Source organism: Mustela nivalis (assembly GCF_964662115.1).
Source record: "Mustela nivalis genome assembly, chromosome: 3".
Lineage (NCBI taxonomy): Eukaryota > Metazoa > Chordata > Mammalia > Carnivora > Mustelidae > Mustela > Mustela nivalis.
The window spans coordinates 119,705,649-119,724,572 of NC_139022.1; the positions used below are offsets into that span (position 1 = coordinate 119,705,649).

An 18,924-nucleotide genomic window follows, 5' to 3' on the forward strand; every position below is an offset into this window, starting at 1 on the left:
ATGGAAGGGGAAAAGGTTTAGAGATGAGCCTACAGCCAGAAAGCAGGGCTCTGGAACCAGAGGGCAACAGTTCAACCCTAGCACGTTCTGCCGATTCACACTGGTCCTGTACCTCAACTGGCTTATCTGTAAAGTGGGACAATAATTCGTGTGGTAGGGGTGCTGTGGGATTAAAGGAATTGATATATGTAAGATCCTTATAACACTGTCAGGTCACTAGTCAGTAGTAAGTGCTCAATAACAAAATGCTAGCTCCAGTGTTCACATCACTTTTCCTCTAATCTTCATCTCCCTTTTGCCATCATTTTAAAGCCCATTTATGTTTTTTAAAAATTGTTGTAAAGTAGGGTGGCTCAGTCAGTTAGATGTCCAATTCTTGGTTTTAGCTCAGATTGTGATCTCAGGGTCATGGGATCGAGCCCCACATCGGGCTCCACACTCAGCATGGAGTCTCACTAAGAATCTCTCTCCTTCTCTCTCTGTCCTTCCCCCCATACACTCTTGCTCTAAAATAAATAAATCCTTAAAAAAAAATTGTTCAATAGTATGAGTTTCTGTCAGCTTCCCCAAGCTCTTCCTGGAATAAGGCAGGGTAGAAATACAGACACTCATGTTAGCTAACAGCTGAGTGTTTAACTATGTGCTCAGAGCCCTTGTGGTGGCTGGGGCTTGCCTGGTGCAGACTGAGGAGGGGTCCGGGTGTGCAGGGCCCCCCTCAGACAAAGCCACATGAAGAACTGAGGAATTCATACTTGATCCTCAGAGCAATGGACCCTGTTTGAAGGTTGAAACCAGGACATGAGAAAATCAGGTTAACTGTGGAAAGCTTTACTATGGGAAAAAAACAAACAAAAAAACAGGTCAGCTTTGGAAAGCTCATTCAGGGTTCTCTCAAGAAGGTCTGGGGTCTCCTGGAGGAAGGCCAGTATGAGAAGCAATGTGACACAGTCTGGTGGCAGGATGGCGGGGCGGGGGGGCGTCCCCTGCTTATTTTAATGCTCTGCTGTCACTGTCCTGAAATTCACAATATTTTTCCAAAAAGGGATTTTGCATTTTCATTTGGCCCTGGGCCCTACAGATTACAGAGTGACCCTACCCTGCAGGGACACCTCTCTTGCCCCTACATCCACCCAACTAGGTGAGGCAGTGAAGGTTACCACTTGTCTTTAAAATGAAGAACCCGAGGCTCTGAGAAAATAAACTAACAGTCCCATGGCTTGGCTGGTCGGTGACAGGGCAGAAGCCCTGGTGACCCAGGGCTTAGGGGTTCAGCTCATGGGCCTGTGGGAAGGCCTGCCCTCTCTGCCCTCTGAAAGCTGTACTCAGGCTCTTCTGGGCCTCCAGGCTGCAGGCACTGTCCCCCACCCCCACCCCAGGCTGAGCAGAAGGTAGGTGCTGCTGACCCCTGCCAGCCGGAACTGGGTACAGTCAGAGCCAACACCCACGGATCTGGGTCACAAGGCCAATTCCACAACAGCAACTGGCCAGCGATTAATGAAACAATTCAACAGGAGCAAAGCAAACACAAGTAATCTTTGCAGGCCCAGGATCCCGCCTCCCCCAACCCCCAAAAACAACTTAGAGCAAATTCAAGGAAGGAAAGGGGAAAATTCTCCACCAAGAGCTGTAAATCTGCCCAGTAAAGAAGAGCTGGCAGATCAAATCACACCATGCCTTTGACTTCCTTAACAGACCCTAAGAGGCATTTCCAAGAGCGAGTTTGGCTCAGGTACTGTTCTAGGCACTGAAGTTACAGCAGAGAATAAAACAGATAAAAATCTTTGCCCTAAGGGAGCTCATGTTTTAATGGAAGGGAGAAAGAGAATAAGCATCATAATTAAGTGAATTACATAGTGTTAGGAAATATAGGTGCTTACATGTAATAACACAAATAATGAAAATAGTGGCCAAAATTTATTGGGTGCTTACTGTGTCTAAATGCTTTACACACATTGACTTGTTTAATCCTCTCAACAATGGGTACTGTTCTCATGCCCATTTCACAGACAGGAGAACACATAGAAGGTAAGATGCACAAGGTCCCGTAGGCACTAAGGAAAAAAAGGAGTATTGATAAGAAAGGGCAAGAGGGCAAGAGATTGCTATTCATCCCGTCTTCCCCCCCCCCCCCTCACTTCCTGATTCTGGTTAGTTGTTAAGGCCAGAAAAACAGGCAGGAAGCCTGGTTTTCTTCCAGGCCTCCAGCTGGGAGAGTGGGTCCAACCACAGTATGCCCCTCTCCCTTCCCCCACAGTTCTTAAGAGATCTGACAGGGTTGTGGGACCCTTCAAGTCTTCCCTTTGCTCCCAGAGCTATGGCTTTGGAGCTAACCGCCCTGAGTTCAAGTCCCAGCTCCACCAGCTCACTAGTATATGGCCCTGGGCAAACAGTTTCTACTGGGCACAGCCTCCCATTCCTTTGATTTAAAATGGAGATCCAACTCCCTCTCGCAGGTGATAAGAGAACAGACTTCAAGTCTAAGCCTCGCAGTGCCTTGTCTGGGGGTAGATGCCCTCCTCTCTTCTCCCCAGGGCTGAGAGGGCAGGGCTACACAGCTGGAGCTCTGTACTGTGGGCCACGTGGCAGAGAGCTGAGCATGGTAAACATTTGATGAATGAACACTGAAGAGGAAGAAGGTGTGTGGGATGGTAGAACCTTCCTTAGAAACTAAGCCCTGGAATTAACAGATCTTAAAGTGTGGGTTACTAGGCACAGATGACTCGTCCTCCAAAGCTCCAATGCAAAGTGGTGAAATCTATCCTCACTGTTCTATGGTAAGCCCAAGCCCTCAAGAAAATTTATAAAACAAGACCTCACTGAGCTGGGGTCCCCATGGCACCAGGCATGCCAAACCTTCAACTCAAGGGGCAGCAGGTGAGAAGCTGGGCATGACCTAGACCCTGGCCCACCCCTCGGTCTAGCTCCCTTGAAGTGCACAGCAAGACCCTCAGCCTGGAGCTTCAACTTCCCCCTTGTAAGGGGTGAGATGCAGAGCGAAAGGATTCAATGACCCAAAGTGGCGGTGTCCCCAACAAAGTCAAAATCACTGCAACCTAAGAAATTGCAAGGGGTTGGGGGTGGGAGGTCAGGGATCTTTACTATCAGCCTGGGTAAGGGGAGGCTTTGTGGAGCCAGAATCCATGTGCCAACCACAGCTCTCACGGGCCAGTGCTAAGGGTCAGCGTAAGGACTGTCCCCTGATTCCATCAGAGGAGCTTTCCTTCTTTGGAACTGCCCTGGATCTGCAAGCATTTGCCTGAGACCCTGGTGCCGGCCTCTGGGCTTCATGGAAGGGGCAGGAAGCTGGCAGATGTTTACAGATTGCATGGGTGCCCAGGAAAGGCGGGAGTACCACATCAGCCAGTGCCTGGGGGTCACTGCCAGGCTTTTCTTCCTGGGAAGGCTGTCACTTTACCCCAACTTCACTCTCACCTATGTGGAGGGAAGGGGCAGGCGAGGAGGAAGAGTTCCCTCCTGTGAGACAGGCATCAGTATCCCCATTTGTAGATGGAGAAAAGGCCTCACGGAGAAGCCCCCCATCTACTAATGTCCTGCTTCTGAGCTCTAAACCCTACAAACCTCTGATTTCAATGCTTCTCACGCTCCTCACAGTTGAGGACCTAAATCCAGCTCCAACCTGAAGGTAGTGAATTTTAGAGCTCCTGAGAGGGTTCAGATACTTGCCCAAGTCATCCCTTCACAGAGCTGAGGAGAGGTCTTAACCTAGGGCCTTCGCCCCTAACTTCTAGAATCTACGAAGCTGCTCAGTTGAGGAGGCAGAGCCAGGATGCTAATCTAGCTCTTCCCATACTGAAGCCTTGCTATTTTCCTGGCCAGACCCCCACAGTGTGGCTGTCTCAGGCCAGGGCATTCCCTGGGGCTCCATACCTCAAAGGAAAGTCTGGCGGAGACCCCTTCCCAGGCAGTCTTTCAGAAGGCCTAGCCCAGCACAACGTAGACCATGAGGCAGCTGGACCCCACAAAGGACCCATTGTAGTGACTGCAGAAAGCCAAGGCCAGACCAGGCTGGGCCCTCTGGGGAGCCCTGCCCATGGTGCCCCCATACCGAGTACAGGACCAGGACTGACAGAGGACTCCTGTGCTGCCTAGGCTGGGGCAGCCTCAGCCTATGGAAACCTAAAACCCTCCAGCTGCTGCTCCGCGGTAACCCGGCTGCAGACCCCTGGGGCTCCCTGGGGGCTCACCGGAGGTGCCCCCGGGACGCACCTGTCAGCAGGGGCGGGGTCCACCAAACGAGGCTCCATAGATGGCAGGAGGGGGAATGGCTGGTGGCGTGAGTTAATCTGTTTCCCAGACTGGGGGGCGGGGGGCAGGAGATGCGGGTTTGCGTGGGGTTTGCCTGGTGTCGAGGCAGGCTGGGGATGGGGCTCGGGCAGGCTGGGGAGGGGGCTCGGGGCAGGGAAGGGGTGGGGCGGCAGGGAGGTGGGTGGCTTGGCTGCACAAGGGGGCCCTCAGAGGTTCCGGCTGGCTTTGTGTGCAGCAAGGGGGCCTCCCCGGGTCCCCGCGGGCCTGCAGGAGGCATGCACAGGGCTGGGGGCTGGGGGCTTGCTCTTGCGTGCGGGGCAACAGGAGTCCCCGGCGTGCCCGACCCCGTGTCCGCAGTCGCCACACTCACCGCCTGAAGTCAAAGGGCATCGTGCCGCCGCCGCCGGGGGTGGGAGCGCTGCAGGCCAGGTGGGCTGCGGCGCCGCGTGGGTCCCAGCCCGCTGCCAACGCCTCCTCCGGCCGCCCCGCCCCCGCCGGCCGCCCACCGCCCCCGACACCCGCCGCTCGCCTCCCGCCGCCGGGAAGTGACGCTCCGCGCAGCCCATTGGGCGCTGTCCGCCCGCCCCCGGCCTCCCCTTCCGCCGCCCGGTTAAAGGGGCCCGCGGGCCCGGAGGGGGAAGGGCGGGCCTTTGGAGTCTGGGCTGGAGGGGGGAAGGCCAGGGAGCCCCCAAAGACGCATTCGTTCCTTCGAAGCGTTCCTTCACTTTCTCTCTGTGGTCTTGGGCAAACCTCAGCCTCGAAGAGCTCCTTTGCATTTGTAAATCAGTTTCCTTGTGTTGTGAGGATTAAATGAATGAATGATCCAGATTTGAGTCGCACATAAGGTCCAGCTCTGAGAAGGGAGGAGGTCAGGCAGTCCCACACTCGTAGCGGACCCATCATTTCCTTGCTGTGCCTCTCTGGGAAAGACACTTGGCATCTCTGAGCCCCCACTGCTTTCCACGTCTGCACAAAGATGGCGATGACATTTGAAGGGCTTTTTCCTGAGGGTCTGAGGAGAAAGTTGGGAGACTGGCTTAGTGCAGCGCCTGGCACCCGGTAAAGGGCTGGATCACTGGAAGTGATTGCGGTGGACCAGATAGCTGTCTCTGCTTCCATCTTCCACTTAAGGTTCATTTGAACCGTTTTCACTGAGAGCTGGCTGCTAGCCAGGTTCCCCCAGGGCAGATTGGCAGCCTCAGACACAATGCAACCTGCTCTGTGACATGGCCTTTCACAGACCTCTCTGAGCCTGTGCTTCATCCTGCAAAACTCACAGGGAATCAGCATCTCCCTCCAGGATGGGTGGATTAGAGGAGATGGTAGCTGAGGTAAGGCAAGACTGGTATAAAGGAAACTAATTCTGAACTTGCCCTGGGGTTCTGTCACTGGCCCCACCTCCAATCTTTCCATCACAGGGCTTGAAAAATCCCTGGGGAGACAGGTGGAGGCTCACGTTCTAAAAGCAAGGCCAGAAGGCAGTTTCCTCATCTATAAACAGTAGTAAACCATGGTACCTGTTCCTCTGGGAGGATTCAGAATGCACAGTGCCAGCACTGGGTCTGACAGGGTGGGGCCCGTGAACCAAAATCTTCCCCTGGGGATACACCATCGCCTGATCAGTTGTCTCTCCCTTTCTCTGATCTCCAGCATTACCTTTTCATTCATTCATTTATTCATTCATTAATTCAACAAGTGGCCTGGTACTTTGGAGAGACAGAGGAAATCAGCCTGAACTGAAAATCTGGGATAGCAAGAAGGGTGTAAGTGCTCTCTGTGGCCCGCCACCAGGCCCAAAGCACTGTTTGTTGGCCCTGTGCCAGAAGGGAGTCATGCAGTGATGGGCTTCTGACCACATGTCCTCACTCCTCAAAATGTGGTCCAGTCTATCTGGTGGTAGTACACAGGCCAGCTGCATCATGGGGCAAATTCTAGGCCCTGTCCTGTTTAATCAGGTGTGCACTTAGCATGATCTCCAAGAGATTTGTTGGGGCATTAAAGTTTGAGAGACACTGTCATAAAGGACCTTACTCTTGGAAGCAGACAAGGGTGGGGATTGCCTTGACTATTCCTTTTGCCTGGAGTACTTTCTTCTTTGTCTTCCACCCTGCTATATGGACAGAGAATGTGCCTGTCCCCCAATATCTCTTCTCCCTCTCTTCGTAACTATGAACCATGTGAACAACATCCAGACCCTGGAACCATAGTGCATGGGTTCATCCTCCAGGTTGTCCACTTACTGACTTGTTTTACATCTGTATCTCAGTTTCCCCCTTTGTAAAATGGGGGGCAAGAGTGGTACCTTCCTCGCAGATCTATTGTGAGGATGAAATGAGTTGATACGTGTCAAGGACTTAGAACAGTGCTTGGCACAGAGTCGTGCAAGATAAGGTTGACTATCATGGCTATTTTTGCATGGTGATGGAGCTCTAATGTTTGGCTCCTCATATGGGAGCTCAGAAGGAAAGTTGTATTTTTCAGCTTCCCTTGCAGCTAGGTGTGGTCATGTGACTAAGTTCAGGCCACGGAGATGAAAGGGGAAGCATCTTGTGGCAGCTTCTGGGATAGATGGTATATATTACCCTCTGTCTCTCTGTCTCTTTCTCCATATGGCTGCCCAGAATATGGATGCCACCATCCTGGACCCCTGGTGAAGGTCATGCAGAGCAGAGCAACAGGGTAGAAGGAACCAGGATCCCTATCACTAAGTGGCACAGTCCCTGTCCTCAAACACAGACATCCCAGACAGCTAAGCAAGAGAGATTCCCAGACAGCTAACTCCCAGACATCTAAGCAAGAGAGAAATAAACATATCTCTTGTTTAAGCCACCTTTAGTATGGATTTTCTGGCCCTTGCACCTGAACCTAACCCTAAACACCTGGCATGTGGAATTGGCCAGGACCCCCATTATAGGTTTGCATGGCACCTGTCATTTTCCTTGGGAGACCATGTCGCAATTTGCAATTAGATTATTGTTAATTGGCTAATGTCTACCTCCCCATCTTGACCAGAAGCTCTCCAGGGAGGATGGATGTCTGTTTGCTCACTCTAGTATTCCAGCATCCAACCAGAGCCCGCACATGGTGGAAGGCCAATGACTCTGTGTAGGAGGCTGGATTGGGTTTCCCAGGGAAGTAGGGCATCCCCCTGAACAGAGAGGCTGGGGAGGAGAACACATCTACAAGGATCCCTGTGGGGACCGTTGGGGTCATGAAGCAGACCAAGCTGCCAGTCCCAAATGAACCATCTGCCCAAAAGAGAGTGGGAGATGGGACTGAGGAAATCAGATTCTGTGCTGCAGGATGTGGGAAAGTTCTGGATCTCTTTGACCAATGGAGTGACTTAATTTAAATTGGGTTTTGGGATTACTAATCTTGTAGGATCCTATGGTAGCCAACCTCCAGTGATCATCATCTGATGTTCCCATGCTCTTGTGTAATCCTCCCACAACAAACAGGACTTACTTGGGTAACCAACAGGACATTGCAGAAATGACAGCGTATGACTCCTGAGCTAAAGTCACAAAGGGCATTGAGGTTTCCGCTTAGGCTCTCTTGAATCACTTATTCTGGAGGAAATCAGATTCTATGTCACAAAGATACCCAAGCCCCATTAGAGAGGGGTCCTTGGGACCGGGAAATAAGGACTTCTACCAAGAGCCATGGGGAGTGAGCCATTCTGGAAGGGGCTCCTGAGCCCCAGTCAAATCTTCAAAGCTGTGGTTCTGGCCCACAGCTTAAGGACAACCTCACAAAAGACCCTGAGCCAGAACCACCCAGCTAAGCTGCCACTGAATTCCTGGCCCTTAGAAACTATATGAGATAATCAATGTTTATTTTAATCCCCAAAGTTGTAGGGTAATCATTTGCTCAGTGGAGCAATGAATATGTTTTAAACAGCACCTTCTCCCTGGCTTCCTCCACCTCACGCACAACTGACCAGTAAGACAGTACCCAAGACGAGTGACCTGAACACACTGCTTCCCTAGCTGGGTGTCTGAGTATGAAATGAAGGATAATAATACCTTCTCTGTGACAGGACGCCTCTAAAACCGCCACCCTAATCAAGCCACCTCCTGGGATTCATACCCTTGTGTAGTCCTCTTCCTTAGAGTATAAGTTGGACTTAGGATTCACTGCTGAAGAACAGAATGTGGCAGAAGATGTGGCATGTTCCTCCTCAGACTAGGTTGTGAAGAGATTATGGCTTCTGCCTTGGGCCCTCTTCGGGTCACTCACAGGGGTTGCCCTGGGCGAGCCAGTTGCCATGTTGTGAGGCAGCCCTGTGGAGAGGCCCACGGAAGTTGGCTGGTGTGTGAGAGGCCCGTAAGACTCTCCTGAGGCCTGACTACAGCCTTGTGAATGAGCTTGGAATCAAACGGACCCTGCAGCCTCAGCTGAGGCTCGAGGCGACCGCGGCCCCGGTGGGCAGCTTGATTGTGATGTGCTGAGAAACTGTGACCCAGCAGCATAGCCGAGCTGTGTGTGGATCCTGGGAGGTAACAAGTGTTTGCTGCTTTAAGCCACTAAGTCTGGGGTGATCTGTAATACAGCCTGACAAGTGCGTGGTCCTGAAAGCGTGCTGTGCAGACAGAGTAACACGGGCCTAGCTCATAGCAAGTGCTAAGTAAATGCTTGCTAAATGAATCAGTCAGTACACAAATGAATGTTCGGTAACACAGGACGTTCCCTGGAGCCAAGTGCTCACTCATCTCCACCCCCTCCTGCCAAACAGGTCACCAAAAGGTGTTTTAAGCAAGGGGATGGCCAGGTCTGGTTTCCTTCTCTGACATGGGAGACTGGTTTGTGTTCCACAGGTGTTGCTGGTTCACCTGTGGTTGGTCTGGATGGTGAGAGATTAAGAATAATCATCTTTTGTCGGCTCAGAGAGGTCTTTTTTTTTTTTTTAAGATTTATTTATCTATTTATTTATTTGACAGACAGAGATCACAAGTAGGCAGAGGTGCAAGCAGAGAGAGAGAGAGTAGGAAGCAGGCTCCCCACAGAACAGAGAGTCCGATGTGGGGCTCGATCCCAGGACCCCGGGACCATGACCCAAGCTGAAGGCAGAGGCTTTAACCCACTGAGCCACCCAGGTGCCCCTCAGAGAGGTCTTGAGGGTAACTTAGGCCTTTGAACAACAACTCTTTTTTCTTGCTCTATTCAAATCTACTCACCAACTAGCAGAGATCCATTCATGATGACTTAATCACCGAACATCTCTTGACGACAAGACCTCTGGATGAACAAGAGACAGCCCTCCTCTCAAGAAGTCAGGAAGGAGGTGAATAACAGCACGGTACCACTACAAAAAACCAGGGTCAGGGCACTAATTCTCTGTGCCAATGCAGGGTTGTGTGGCAAGTGCCATGATATGGGCAGCACCAGAGGTTGCTGGGAAGCCAAGGAGGGGTTCCTGATTGCTCCCATAGGGGTGAATTCATCTGAACTCTTTCAGTTGAAGGTGAAAGAAATCATCTCAAATCAATGCACAGTGCCTCAAGTGGGGGGAAAAAAAAGGTCCAGAGGTAGATTTGGGTTTCAGACACGGTTGGATCTAGGCACATCACATCAGGAATCCCTCTCTCTCCATCCTAGCCTCATCTTTTAAGTTCTGACTTCATTTCAAGGCAAGCTTGCCCTTTGTGGTGGGAAAACGTCTGACTGCTGTCTCAGGCTGCTGTTTTCCCACTCAGCAACGTCAGCAGATGTGATGACCCACTTTGCTGAGACCTCCAGACAAGTCTCCAGGGCTGATCCACGAGGGCCTTGCTTACGTCTCAACCCTGACCAGTGGCTCCAGGAGAATGGAATGTGCTGAACACGAGCCCCTAGTGCCTGGAGTGGAATCAGACTCATCCTATACATGCACAGATTCAGATGGGAGATGGCTGGCTTCCTAATGGAACGTCAGGGCAGCATTGCCATAGAAGGGAAGGATGCTGCGAGGCCTATATCTTCTATAGGCTCAGGGAGTGTTAGTTGACAAGTGCATTCATGTAGGGGGAGGTAGGATACATCTTTTGACCCAGCACCAGCCTCTATATCCTACACAGGGCGCATTTTGTGGGAGGACACATGGGTGCGTCCACTCAGTGCTTCCATGTTAAGCCCAGGTGTTTCCCAGCTATGTAGGAAACTACTCGGTCATGAGCCCCTGGCAGATAGTGTTCTAGCATTTTCAGTGCATATGAGGAAATCTCAACTCTTTGGATTCTCTTTTTCTGAGCCCCACCTTCTTCCTTTTTCATGAGTCTTCACTCTGTCTTGGAATCCAGATAAATCTAGGTGGGTCTAATTTCTCATGCAAGGTGCAGTTCAGTCTTACCTCTTTCTTGAGATCCACCTGCCTGACCTTTTTCTCCTTGGCACATTAACTATTCACTGAAGTCCTGCTCTGTGAGGCACGTGACCCACATGACCCACTGTGCTTTTTATTGTTCAAGCCTGTGTTTCAGTCCTGGTTCCTCCATTCTCTGGGCTGTGTGACCCTAGGCAAGTTACTGAACCACTGTGTGCTTCAGTTTGCTCATTGGTAAACTGGGTTAGTAATGTTCATATCATATTAAAATGCCTTGATAGGGGCCCCTGGGTGGCTCAGTGGGTTAAAACCTCTGCCTTCGGCTCAGGTCATGGAATCAAGGGTCCTGGAATCAAGCCCCAAATCAGGCTTTCTGCTCAGCAGGGAGCCTGCTTCCCCCTCTCTCTCTGCCTACCTCTCTGCCTACTTGAGATCTCTGCCTGTCAAATAAATAAATAAAGTCATAAAAAAAAATGCCTTGATATAAGGCCAGCACTTAACACAGGATCAAACACATTATACACATTAATAAAACTGCAGTGCCCGTACCCTTCCACTCTGAGAATTCTAGGAAGGGTGAATGAAAAGGTAGTGTTGTTTGGTCCATGCAGGAAGGGGGCCTTTGTCTCACACAGATAGGGGACCTCTGGTCAGCCTAGAGCATGGCATTTCATCCACACTTATCTTTTCTTTTTCTTTTTTTTTTTTTTTTAAGATTTCCTCTATTTATTTGAGAGAGAGAGAGAGAGAGAGAGAGAGAATATGAGCAAGGAGGAGGGCCAGAGGTAGAAGGAGAAGCAGACTCCCCATGGAGCAGGGAGCCCTATGTGGGACTCGATCCCAGGATCCTGGGACCATGACGTGAGCTGAAGGCAGATGCTTAACCGACTGATCCACCCAGGTGCCCTCATCCACACTGTTCAAGAGTTGTGAAGGTCGCCTGTTTGAGGTCTCTCCCAGATGGTGCTAGCTTCTGCCTCCAGCTGTCATCTTTACGAGCTGCATGACTCAGGGCCACCGGGTCACTTTCTTCAGCTCTGGCCCGGAGCTCACCTGGACCCTTTCCTGCATTGTCTGTGGTGTGGCTTGGGGCCGGGTGGGGCGTGTACAGCTGGAGACTCAGTCGTTCCCCCTTCTCTGTGGGCTTCTCCCTCCATTCCACTCCTTGGCTGGACCTGAGGACTGGGGAGAACTTTGTGTGGCCCAAGCACAAGTGTGTGTCACAGTGTGTGGGTGTCACCATGCGTTGGCAGTGCTGACGTCCAACCTGGGCAGGTAGGTCTGTTCTCCCAGCTGATGACTATGCCATGCCTCCTCAGGGTGAGCTGGTGACTGGCAGACTGTCAAAGCAGCCTTAGCTCTGAAGAGGAAATAGAATTGGGAGGCCCGGGTGTGCCTCCACGTAACTGAATTAAGTCCCTTCAGCTCCGTGAACCTGAACCTCAACCTCTTCCTGTGTAAATTGGGGATCTTCAAGGAGTAGAGGGCATTCCCTGATTCATTCATGAGTCGATGATACAACAGCAAACGGGAAAGAAAGTCCCTTCACACTCAAGCGTTTAGAACGCTGTAAGTAGTGATAAATAGACAAAAGCCCAATAATAATATGTCCTAGGGGTCCCCACCCAGATCCACACATTTTCCAAGGTGCCTGCAAACAGAGAAAGTCCAAAAGAGTTGCCTGACAAGAGATGAGGTCAAAGGTGGAAGGGAAAGCCCTGGGGGTCAGGGAGCAGGATCCTAGGCCCAGCTCTGTTGGTTCCTGTCTGCTTCATCATCCGTTGTCTCATTCCCTACTATAGCCTTGATTTCCTCCTCTGCAAAATGGATGTGGCACCAGGTCATGGGATAGTTGGGAGGGTCAGGTGTTTATCCTTATGGTCGTATTGGAGCCCCCATTACTTTTAATATAGTTCTAGCTGGATCTCATGTCCCATTCCCTCTCTGGTCTCATGGCCATGTCAGTGAAGTAAGATCTGTGGGAATAACCAAGACCCCTCCTTGCTGTATGAGTTTATTCTTTTTTTTTCTTTTTCATTTTTTTTCTCCTTTCCAAAACAGGTGCATTCTTAGCAGACCCTAGATAGGGCTTCCTACTGAGTTAAATTCAAGAAATCCTGACTGAGCCCCAGGAAGTGTTTGGATATTAGGAGTGTACATGTCAGCCCGACCCTCCTCTCTAGAAGAGTCATCCCATCAAATGACCTCTTTATGCCCTGCCCAACCTCCCCTTCCCCATGCCAAGTCATATATTCATCAAGAACTCTAATCTGGCCTAAATCAGAGTTATTAAAATAGAATTAGCTTTTGTGATTTTTTTTGTTTTCAGGAACTAATTAATTAAAGGAATAGTAATTACTTAATTTTAAAAATAACATATGAAAAAAGATATTCAAACAGGAAAAAGAGTCCACAGGGGAGAGTGTCTCTCTTGTCCCCCCAAACCCTAGCAGAAGTGACCACCGCTGAAAGTTTTCTTTACTGGACTGGGTTTTTTGGTAGTCATTGGAGACCGCAGCCTTTCTTTGGGAAGAAAATGGACATAGACCTCTCTCTGCTGTCTCAGACAAAAGCTTTGAGGCCAGGAAGACAAGAATGGGAGCAAGAATGGGAACTTCCCAAGGAGCTGAGGGCCCACCAGAAGGCCAGAGTGTTGGCAGTGTCCTCAGGGGCCCTGCTGAGGACCAAGTTCAGTCTTTCAGGCCACCTCTCGAGGAGGTCTTGGGGTCAGAGGTTGGCCAAAGACACCTTTAACCCACTTCCAAGAAACCTACTAACCCTTACAGGAAAGGTCTTCTACAAATATTTGTTGAGTGACTATGGCAGGCCTCCAACTCAGGGTTGAAATTAGGGTGAATTAGGAAATCAAACTGGAAAGACCCCAAATCTCACTATGAAAGCAAACAAAAGGGAGAGAACATTGACTGAAAAGCTACTCTCTGTTAGGGCCATTTGTCAGGCGTTTTATCTTATTTTATTATTTTATTTATTGTAAAGATTTTATTTATTTGACAGAAAGAGAGAAAGAGCACAAGCAGTGGGCACAGCAGGCAGAGGGATAGGGAGAAGCAGGCTCACTGAGCAGGGAGCCCGATGCAGGGGCTCAATCCCAGGACCCTGAGCTCATGCTGGGAGTCAAAGGCAGATACTTAACTGACTGAGCCACCCAGGTGCCCCTGTCAGGCTATTTTAAAATTAATTTTTTTTAAGATTTCATTTATTTATTTGACAGAGAGAGAGATCACAGGTAGGCAAAGAGGCAGTCAGAGAGAGGGGGAAGCAGTCTCCCCACTGAGCAGGGAGCCCGATGCAGGGGCTCAATCCCAGGACCTTGAGCTCATGCTGGGAGTCAAAGGCAGATACTTAACTGACTGAGCCACCCAGGTGCCCCTGTCAGGCTATTTTAAAATTAATTTTTTTTAAGATTTCATTTATTTATTTGACAGAGAGAGAGATCACAGGTAGGCAGAGAGGCAGTCAGAGAGAGGGGGAAGCAGTCTCCCCACTGAGCAGAGAGCCCGATGTGGGGCTCGATCCCAGGACCCCGGGATCATGACCTGAGCCAAAGGTCGACAGATGCTTAACAGACTGAGCCACCCAGGGGCCCCTTTAAAATTAATTTTTAAATATACAAATAGTATAAGAATACATTTTCCACGTAAAAACAAAAGTTTGCCAGATAAAGTCAAGTCCCCCTTCAATCTGCAGCTCCTGTCTTGCTTTCCTTCTGCCTCTCCAGAGGTAAACTCTCTTTGAATTTTGTTTGAATCCTTCCTTTTTTCTCTGCATTTTCCATACATATATGTGTTCTTTCTCTTTTTCCTTTAAGATGAATGGTATCAAGGGCGCCTGGATGGCTCAGTGGGTTAAGCCTCTGCCTTCAGCTCAGGTCATGGTCTCAGGGTCCTGGGATCGAGTCCCGCATTGGGCTCTCTGCTCAGCAGGGAGCCTGCTTCTCTCTCTCTCTCTGCCTGCCTCTCTGCCTACTTGTGATCTCTGTCTGTCAAATAAATAAATAAATAAATAAATAAATAAATAAAATCTTTAAAAAAAAAAAGATGAATGGTATCAAACGTATTATTCTGCCATTTAATCTTCGGATCAATGATATATCTGAGAGGTTTTTTTTGTTTTGTTTTTTCAGGTGAACACAGATCTGCATGAGAGCTCATGGTATTCCATTGGGTGCTCCCGTTAACCCCACTCCAGATGATCACATAGTGGCTCAGAGGACGTAAGTGACTCACCAGAGCTGGTGAGTAGTGCAGCAGGATTCAGATGCCGACTCGTTTTTCCAAATTTGGACTCTACCTGCCCTTTACCTAATCTGCCTGTGGTTTATACCTCACATTTCCTTTGGTTTATGACATCATGAAATGGGTGGTTTAAAGGAAATTGATCCTAATGCCTGGGACAAATTGGATGCCTCTCTTTCCTGTTAAAATACCTCCATTGTTGCCCAGTACCCAGTGGCTAGGTTAAGGACTCAGCCCTACAAGACTGGCCTACTGCAGGGGTCATTCTCAACTCTGGGTGGTCGTCTGTGCTTCTGAGTGACTGGTTATAAGTGAGAGGTTCCTGAGACCTCCTCCTCGGGTTGAATTAATTTGCTAGATGGGTTCTTAGAACTCAGACGTTTACTGACATTTAGCAGTTTATTATAAAGAATATAAATGGGGGCACCTGGGTGGCTCAGTGGGTTAAGCCTCTGCGTTGGGCTCAGGGTTTGGGATCGAGTCCTGCATCAGGCTTTCTGCTCAGCAGGGAACCTGCTTCCCCTCACCGCCCCCCCCCACAGCCTACTTGTGATCTCTCTCTATCAAATAAATAAATAAATAAAATCTTAAAAAGAAAAGAATATTATAAATGTACCAACGAGGTTCAGCTCCTCACAGGGTGACTGCTGCTGCTCTCCCAGCACCTCCACGTGTCTCCCAACATGGATGTTCTCCAATCCCTGTGCTTTGGGGTTTTATGGAGGCTTCATTACATAGGTATGACTGATGAAATCGTTGCTCTTGGTGACTGAACTCAATCTTCAGCTCCTCTCCCCTTCCTGAAGGTGGTGGAGGGGGTAAGTCACAACTCTCCAATCAGTCCTGTGTTTAGTTCCCCTGGGCACCAGCCCTGCCCATCCATAGGGGCTTTCCAAAAGTCACCGCTTGACAGAAACTCAGGTATAGTAGAAAGGAGCTTACTGTGAATAACAAAAGACAACTTTATCATGCTTATCATTTAGGAAATCTTAAGGGTTTTTTTTTTAAGATTTTTTTATTTGTTTTATGAGGCAGAGTGAGGGGGAGAAAGAGCATGCATGTGAGTGGGGAAAGGGATAGAGGCAGAGGGAGAGAATCTTAAGCAGTCTCCATGCTGAGCGTGGAGCTGATCCTGTGACTCTGAGATCATGACCCAAGCTGAAATCAAGAGTCAGACGCTTAACAGGCTGAGTCACCCAGGTGCCCCAGAATCCTAAGGGGCTCTATGTCAGAAACAGGATGAAGACCAAATATCTAGTCCTTATATCACAATATCACATTCCAGAAAAAAGCCAACAACTGACGGTTCCCCTCAGGCCACAGGGTTATTTCTCCCCAACATCTTTGCCCATGTAGTCCTACGTGGCAGACCAGCTCCTCATCCTAACCCTTCTTTGCCTAGTTTTCTCATCCTTAATGCATCCCTGTGCATCCTTTGTGACTTCATAGGGGCCATCGCCTCTTGGTCGCCCTCCCAGTCACCCCCAGGCTAGGTTAGATGTCCCACCTCTGTGTCGTGGCCCACAATGTCTTCTACTTATGGATGTCAAAGCATTTTCCATCCCATTCTAACTGCCATTATATCTGGTGGGAAGCGAGGGTCTCTGTTTCATTCATCCATGTCTCCAGGCTCCAGACAAGTCTGTACTTGTGGTGGGGGATGCCTACATGTTTATGAAGTACACACGTGCCTCAAAACAGTGAACAATGGAGTCTGTGGTCTTGTGTTGAGCTTTTGGTGATGATAGGAGAGGAGGAACATAAGATGACAGTATAGAAAGAAAAACCCCAAATCTCTTCAATTAAATTTGCGCAGGTGGCCATTATGTTCTCCAGATGTGTGGTGACTGTGTTGAATCATATTTTCTCAAACCATCTTCTAGCTCAACTAGTTCTCTTATCTCGGTGATGTTCCTCTTTTTCTTCTTTTTCATCTGTCTTTAAGGCTACTCAAAGGGGATGCGTGCCAAAGTTTTCATCTGAAATCAAAAGTGACAAGGGCTGGTTGAGCCTCGTGGCTTCATCTCCTCGGTTATGTCCCTTGTTTCAAAAGGGCATTAAAACCGTCCGCCCACTCTTAAGACCAGCAGGGATTTCCTGAGAAGAGGGACTGGGGAGTTCGCTTTGGGAGGACCATTCCCTTCCTCAAGATTGCAGTGAAAATTCATTACCTCTTAATGAGCATTTTGCTTCTTGCCTCAACATTTTAATGTCATCTTCTGTTCCTACTAGAATGAAGGGAAAACCAAACCTTTCAACCATTTCCCCTTACTTCCTTTTTCTCTGAACAAATCTGAGGGAAAAATATCTCTTCACTTTTTTTTTCTAAATATAGTTTAATGCTTCTTTCACTACAGAAGTATGAAAGAATATTTTTAAAAATACAGGAAAACAAAGTAAAAGGGCCCCACTACTAGATACCATCACATGTGGAGCTCTTCTATCCTTTTTTCTATGTGTATTTTTTTTAAAATGATGTAATACTGTATGTACACACCAAAAGACTATGTAACACAAATGTGTTACTTAAAGAATTATAGAGTAAATATCCATGTGTCCATCACCCAGCTTAGGAAATCATCAAATACCTTAGAAATCCCCATATACCCCTCCCTCACAACTCACCCAGAGGGAGACACCATCTTGGTTTTTGTGGGAGTCATTTCTTTGCTTTTCTTTATAGTTTTGCTCTCTGTGTGTTGTGTCCCCAAACAAAGCCATGTTATTGGTTATATGATTAGTGTATTATTTTGCAACTGTCCCCTTTCATTTATTATGTTTGTGAGATTCACCCATGTTGACATAAGCAGGTATAGACCATTCATTTTCATTGCTCTGCTGAAGAACGTTGTATATATATACCGCCCTCTAATTTATTTATCCATTCTTCTGCTGATGGACATATGGATGATTTCCAGGACTTTTTTTCATCTTTAAAAAATTTTTTTATTAAACAAAATGATTAAGGATCTGCCTTTATTGTGATAAATAAATATAAACGTGAAATTTACCATTTTAACCATTTTTAAGTGTCCAGTTCAGTGGTATTAAGTGCATTCACCTTGTGGTCCACCCATCACTGCCATTCATCTCCAGAACTTTTTTCATCTTTCCAGGCTGAAACACTGTGCCCATTAAACAGAACAACTTCCCATTCTCTCCCCACCCAACCCTTGACAACCACTGTTCTACTTTCTGCTGCTCTCACTTTGGTTACCTTGGGTACCTCATTGAAGTGGAAAGTCTTTGTCTTTTTATGACTGGCTTATTTTACTTAACGTTATATCCTCAAGTTTCATCCAAACTGAAGGATGTGTTGGAATTTCCTTCCTTTTTAAAGATCAATAATATTCCATTGTATGTATATACTACTTTTTGTTTATCCACTCATGTGTTGATGGGTTCTTGGGTTGTTTCAACCTTTTGGCTCAGGTGTGTATGGAAAAATGGAATTGTTGGATCATACGGTCATCCTATTTTTCATTTTTGAGGAACTGCTATATTGTTTTCCACAATAGCTGCACCATTTTTCATTCTTACCGGCAGTGCACAAGGGTTCCAATTTCTCCACGGGCCCATCAACACTTATTATTTTTTGTTTTGGGGGGGTTTCTTGGTGTTTTAATAATAGCCAGCCTAGGGCCCCTGGGTGGCTCAGTGGGTTAAGCCTCTGCCTTCAGCTCAGGTCATGATCTCAGGGTCCTGGGATCGAGTCCCGCATTGGGCTCTCTGCTCAGCAGGGAGCCTGCTTCCCTCTCTCTCTCTGCCTGCCTCTCTGCCTACTTGTGATCTCTCTCTGTCAAATAAATAAATAAAATCTTTAAAAAAATTTAAAAAATTACTTTAATAATAGTCAGCCTAATGTGTATGTGAGGGGGTTTCAGGATTTTTTTTTTTATGTTTTTAAATATTTTTAAGGTTTAAAAAATGTTTAAAGTTTGTAGTTCCTAGTAGGAAAACATTATCTGAATGAATACCCTAAGGCAAACTATTATAGAATGTTTCAGTTGCATGGGGAGCAGGGGGTAGGGATTCTCTTCACAGTACCCCAGCTTTCTTCATGAGAAGATCGGAGGTACACTGGTTTGTATTACTGCGACA

At 48.3% G+C, this 18,924-nt stretch overlaps 1 protein-coding gene across 1 annotated transcript in view; it reads right to left on the reverse strand.

Moving 5' to 3' along the window:
* Positions 1-5,030, reverse strand: part of ERGIC1 (endoplasmic reticulum-golgi intermediate compartment 1) — a 103,998-nt gene extending 98,968 nt beyond the window's left edge. Inside the window, exon 1 of the mRNA XM_082726099.1 lies at positions 4,637-5,030. Within this exon, the coding sequence (XP_082582225.1) occupies positions 4,637-4,656 (20 nt within the window). The 5' untranslated portion in view covers positions 4,657-5,030. The remainder of the gene's footprint in view (positions 1-4,636) is intronic.
* Positions 5,031-18,924: the final 13,894 nt, after the last annotated feature.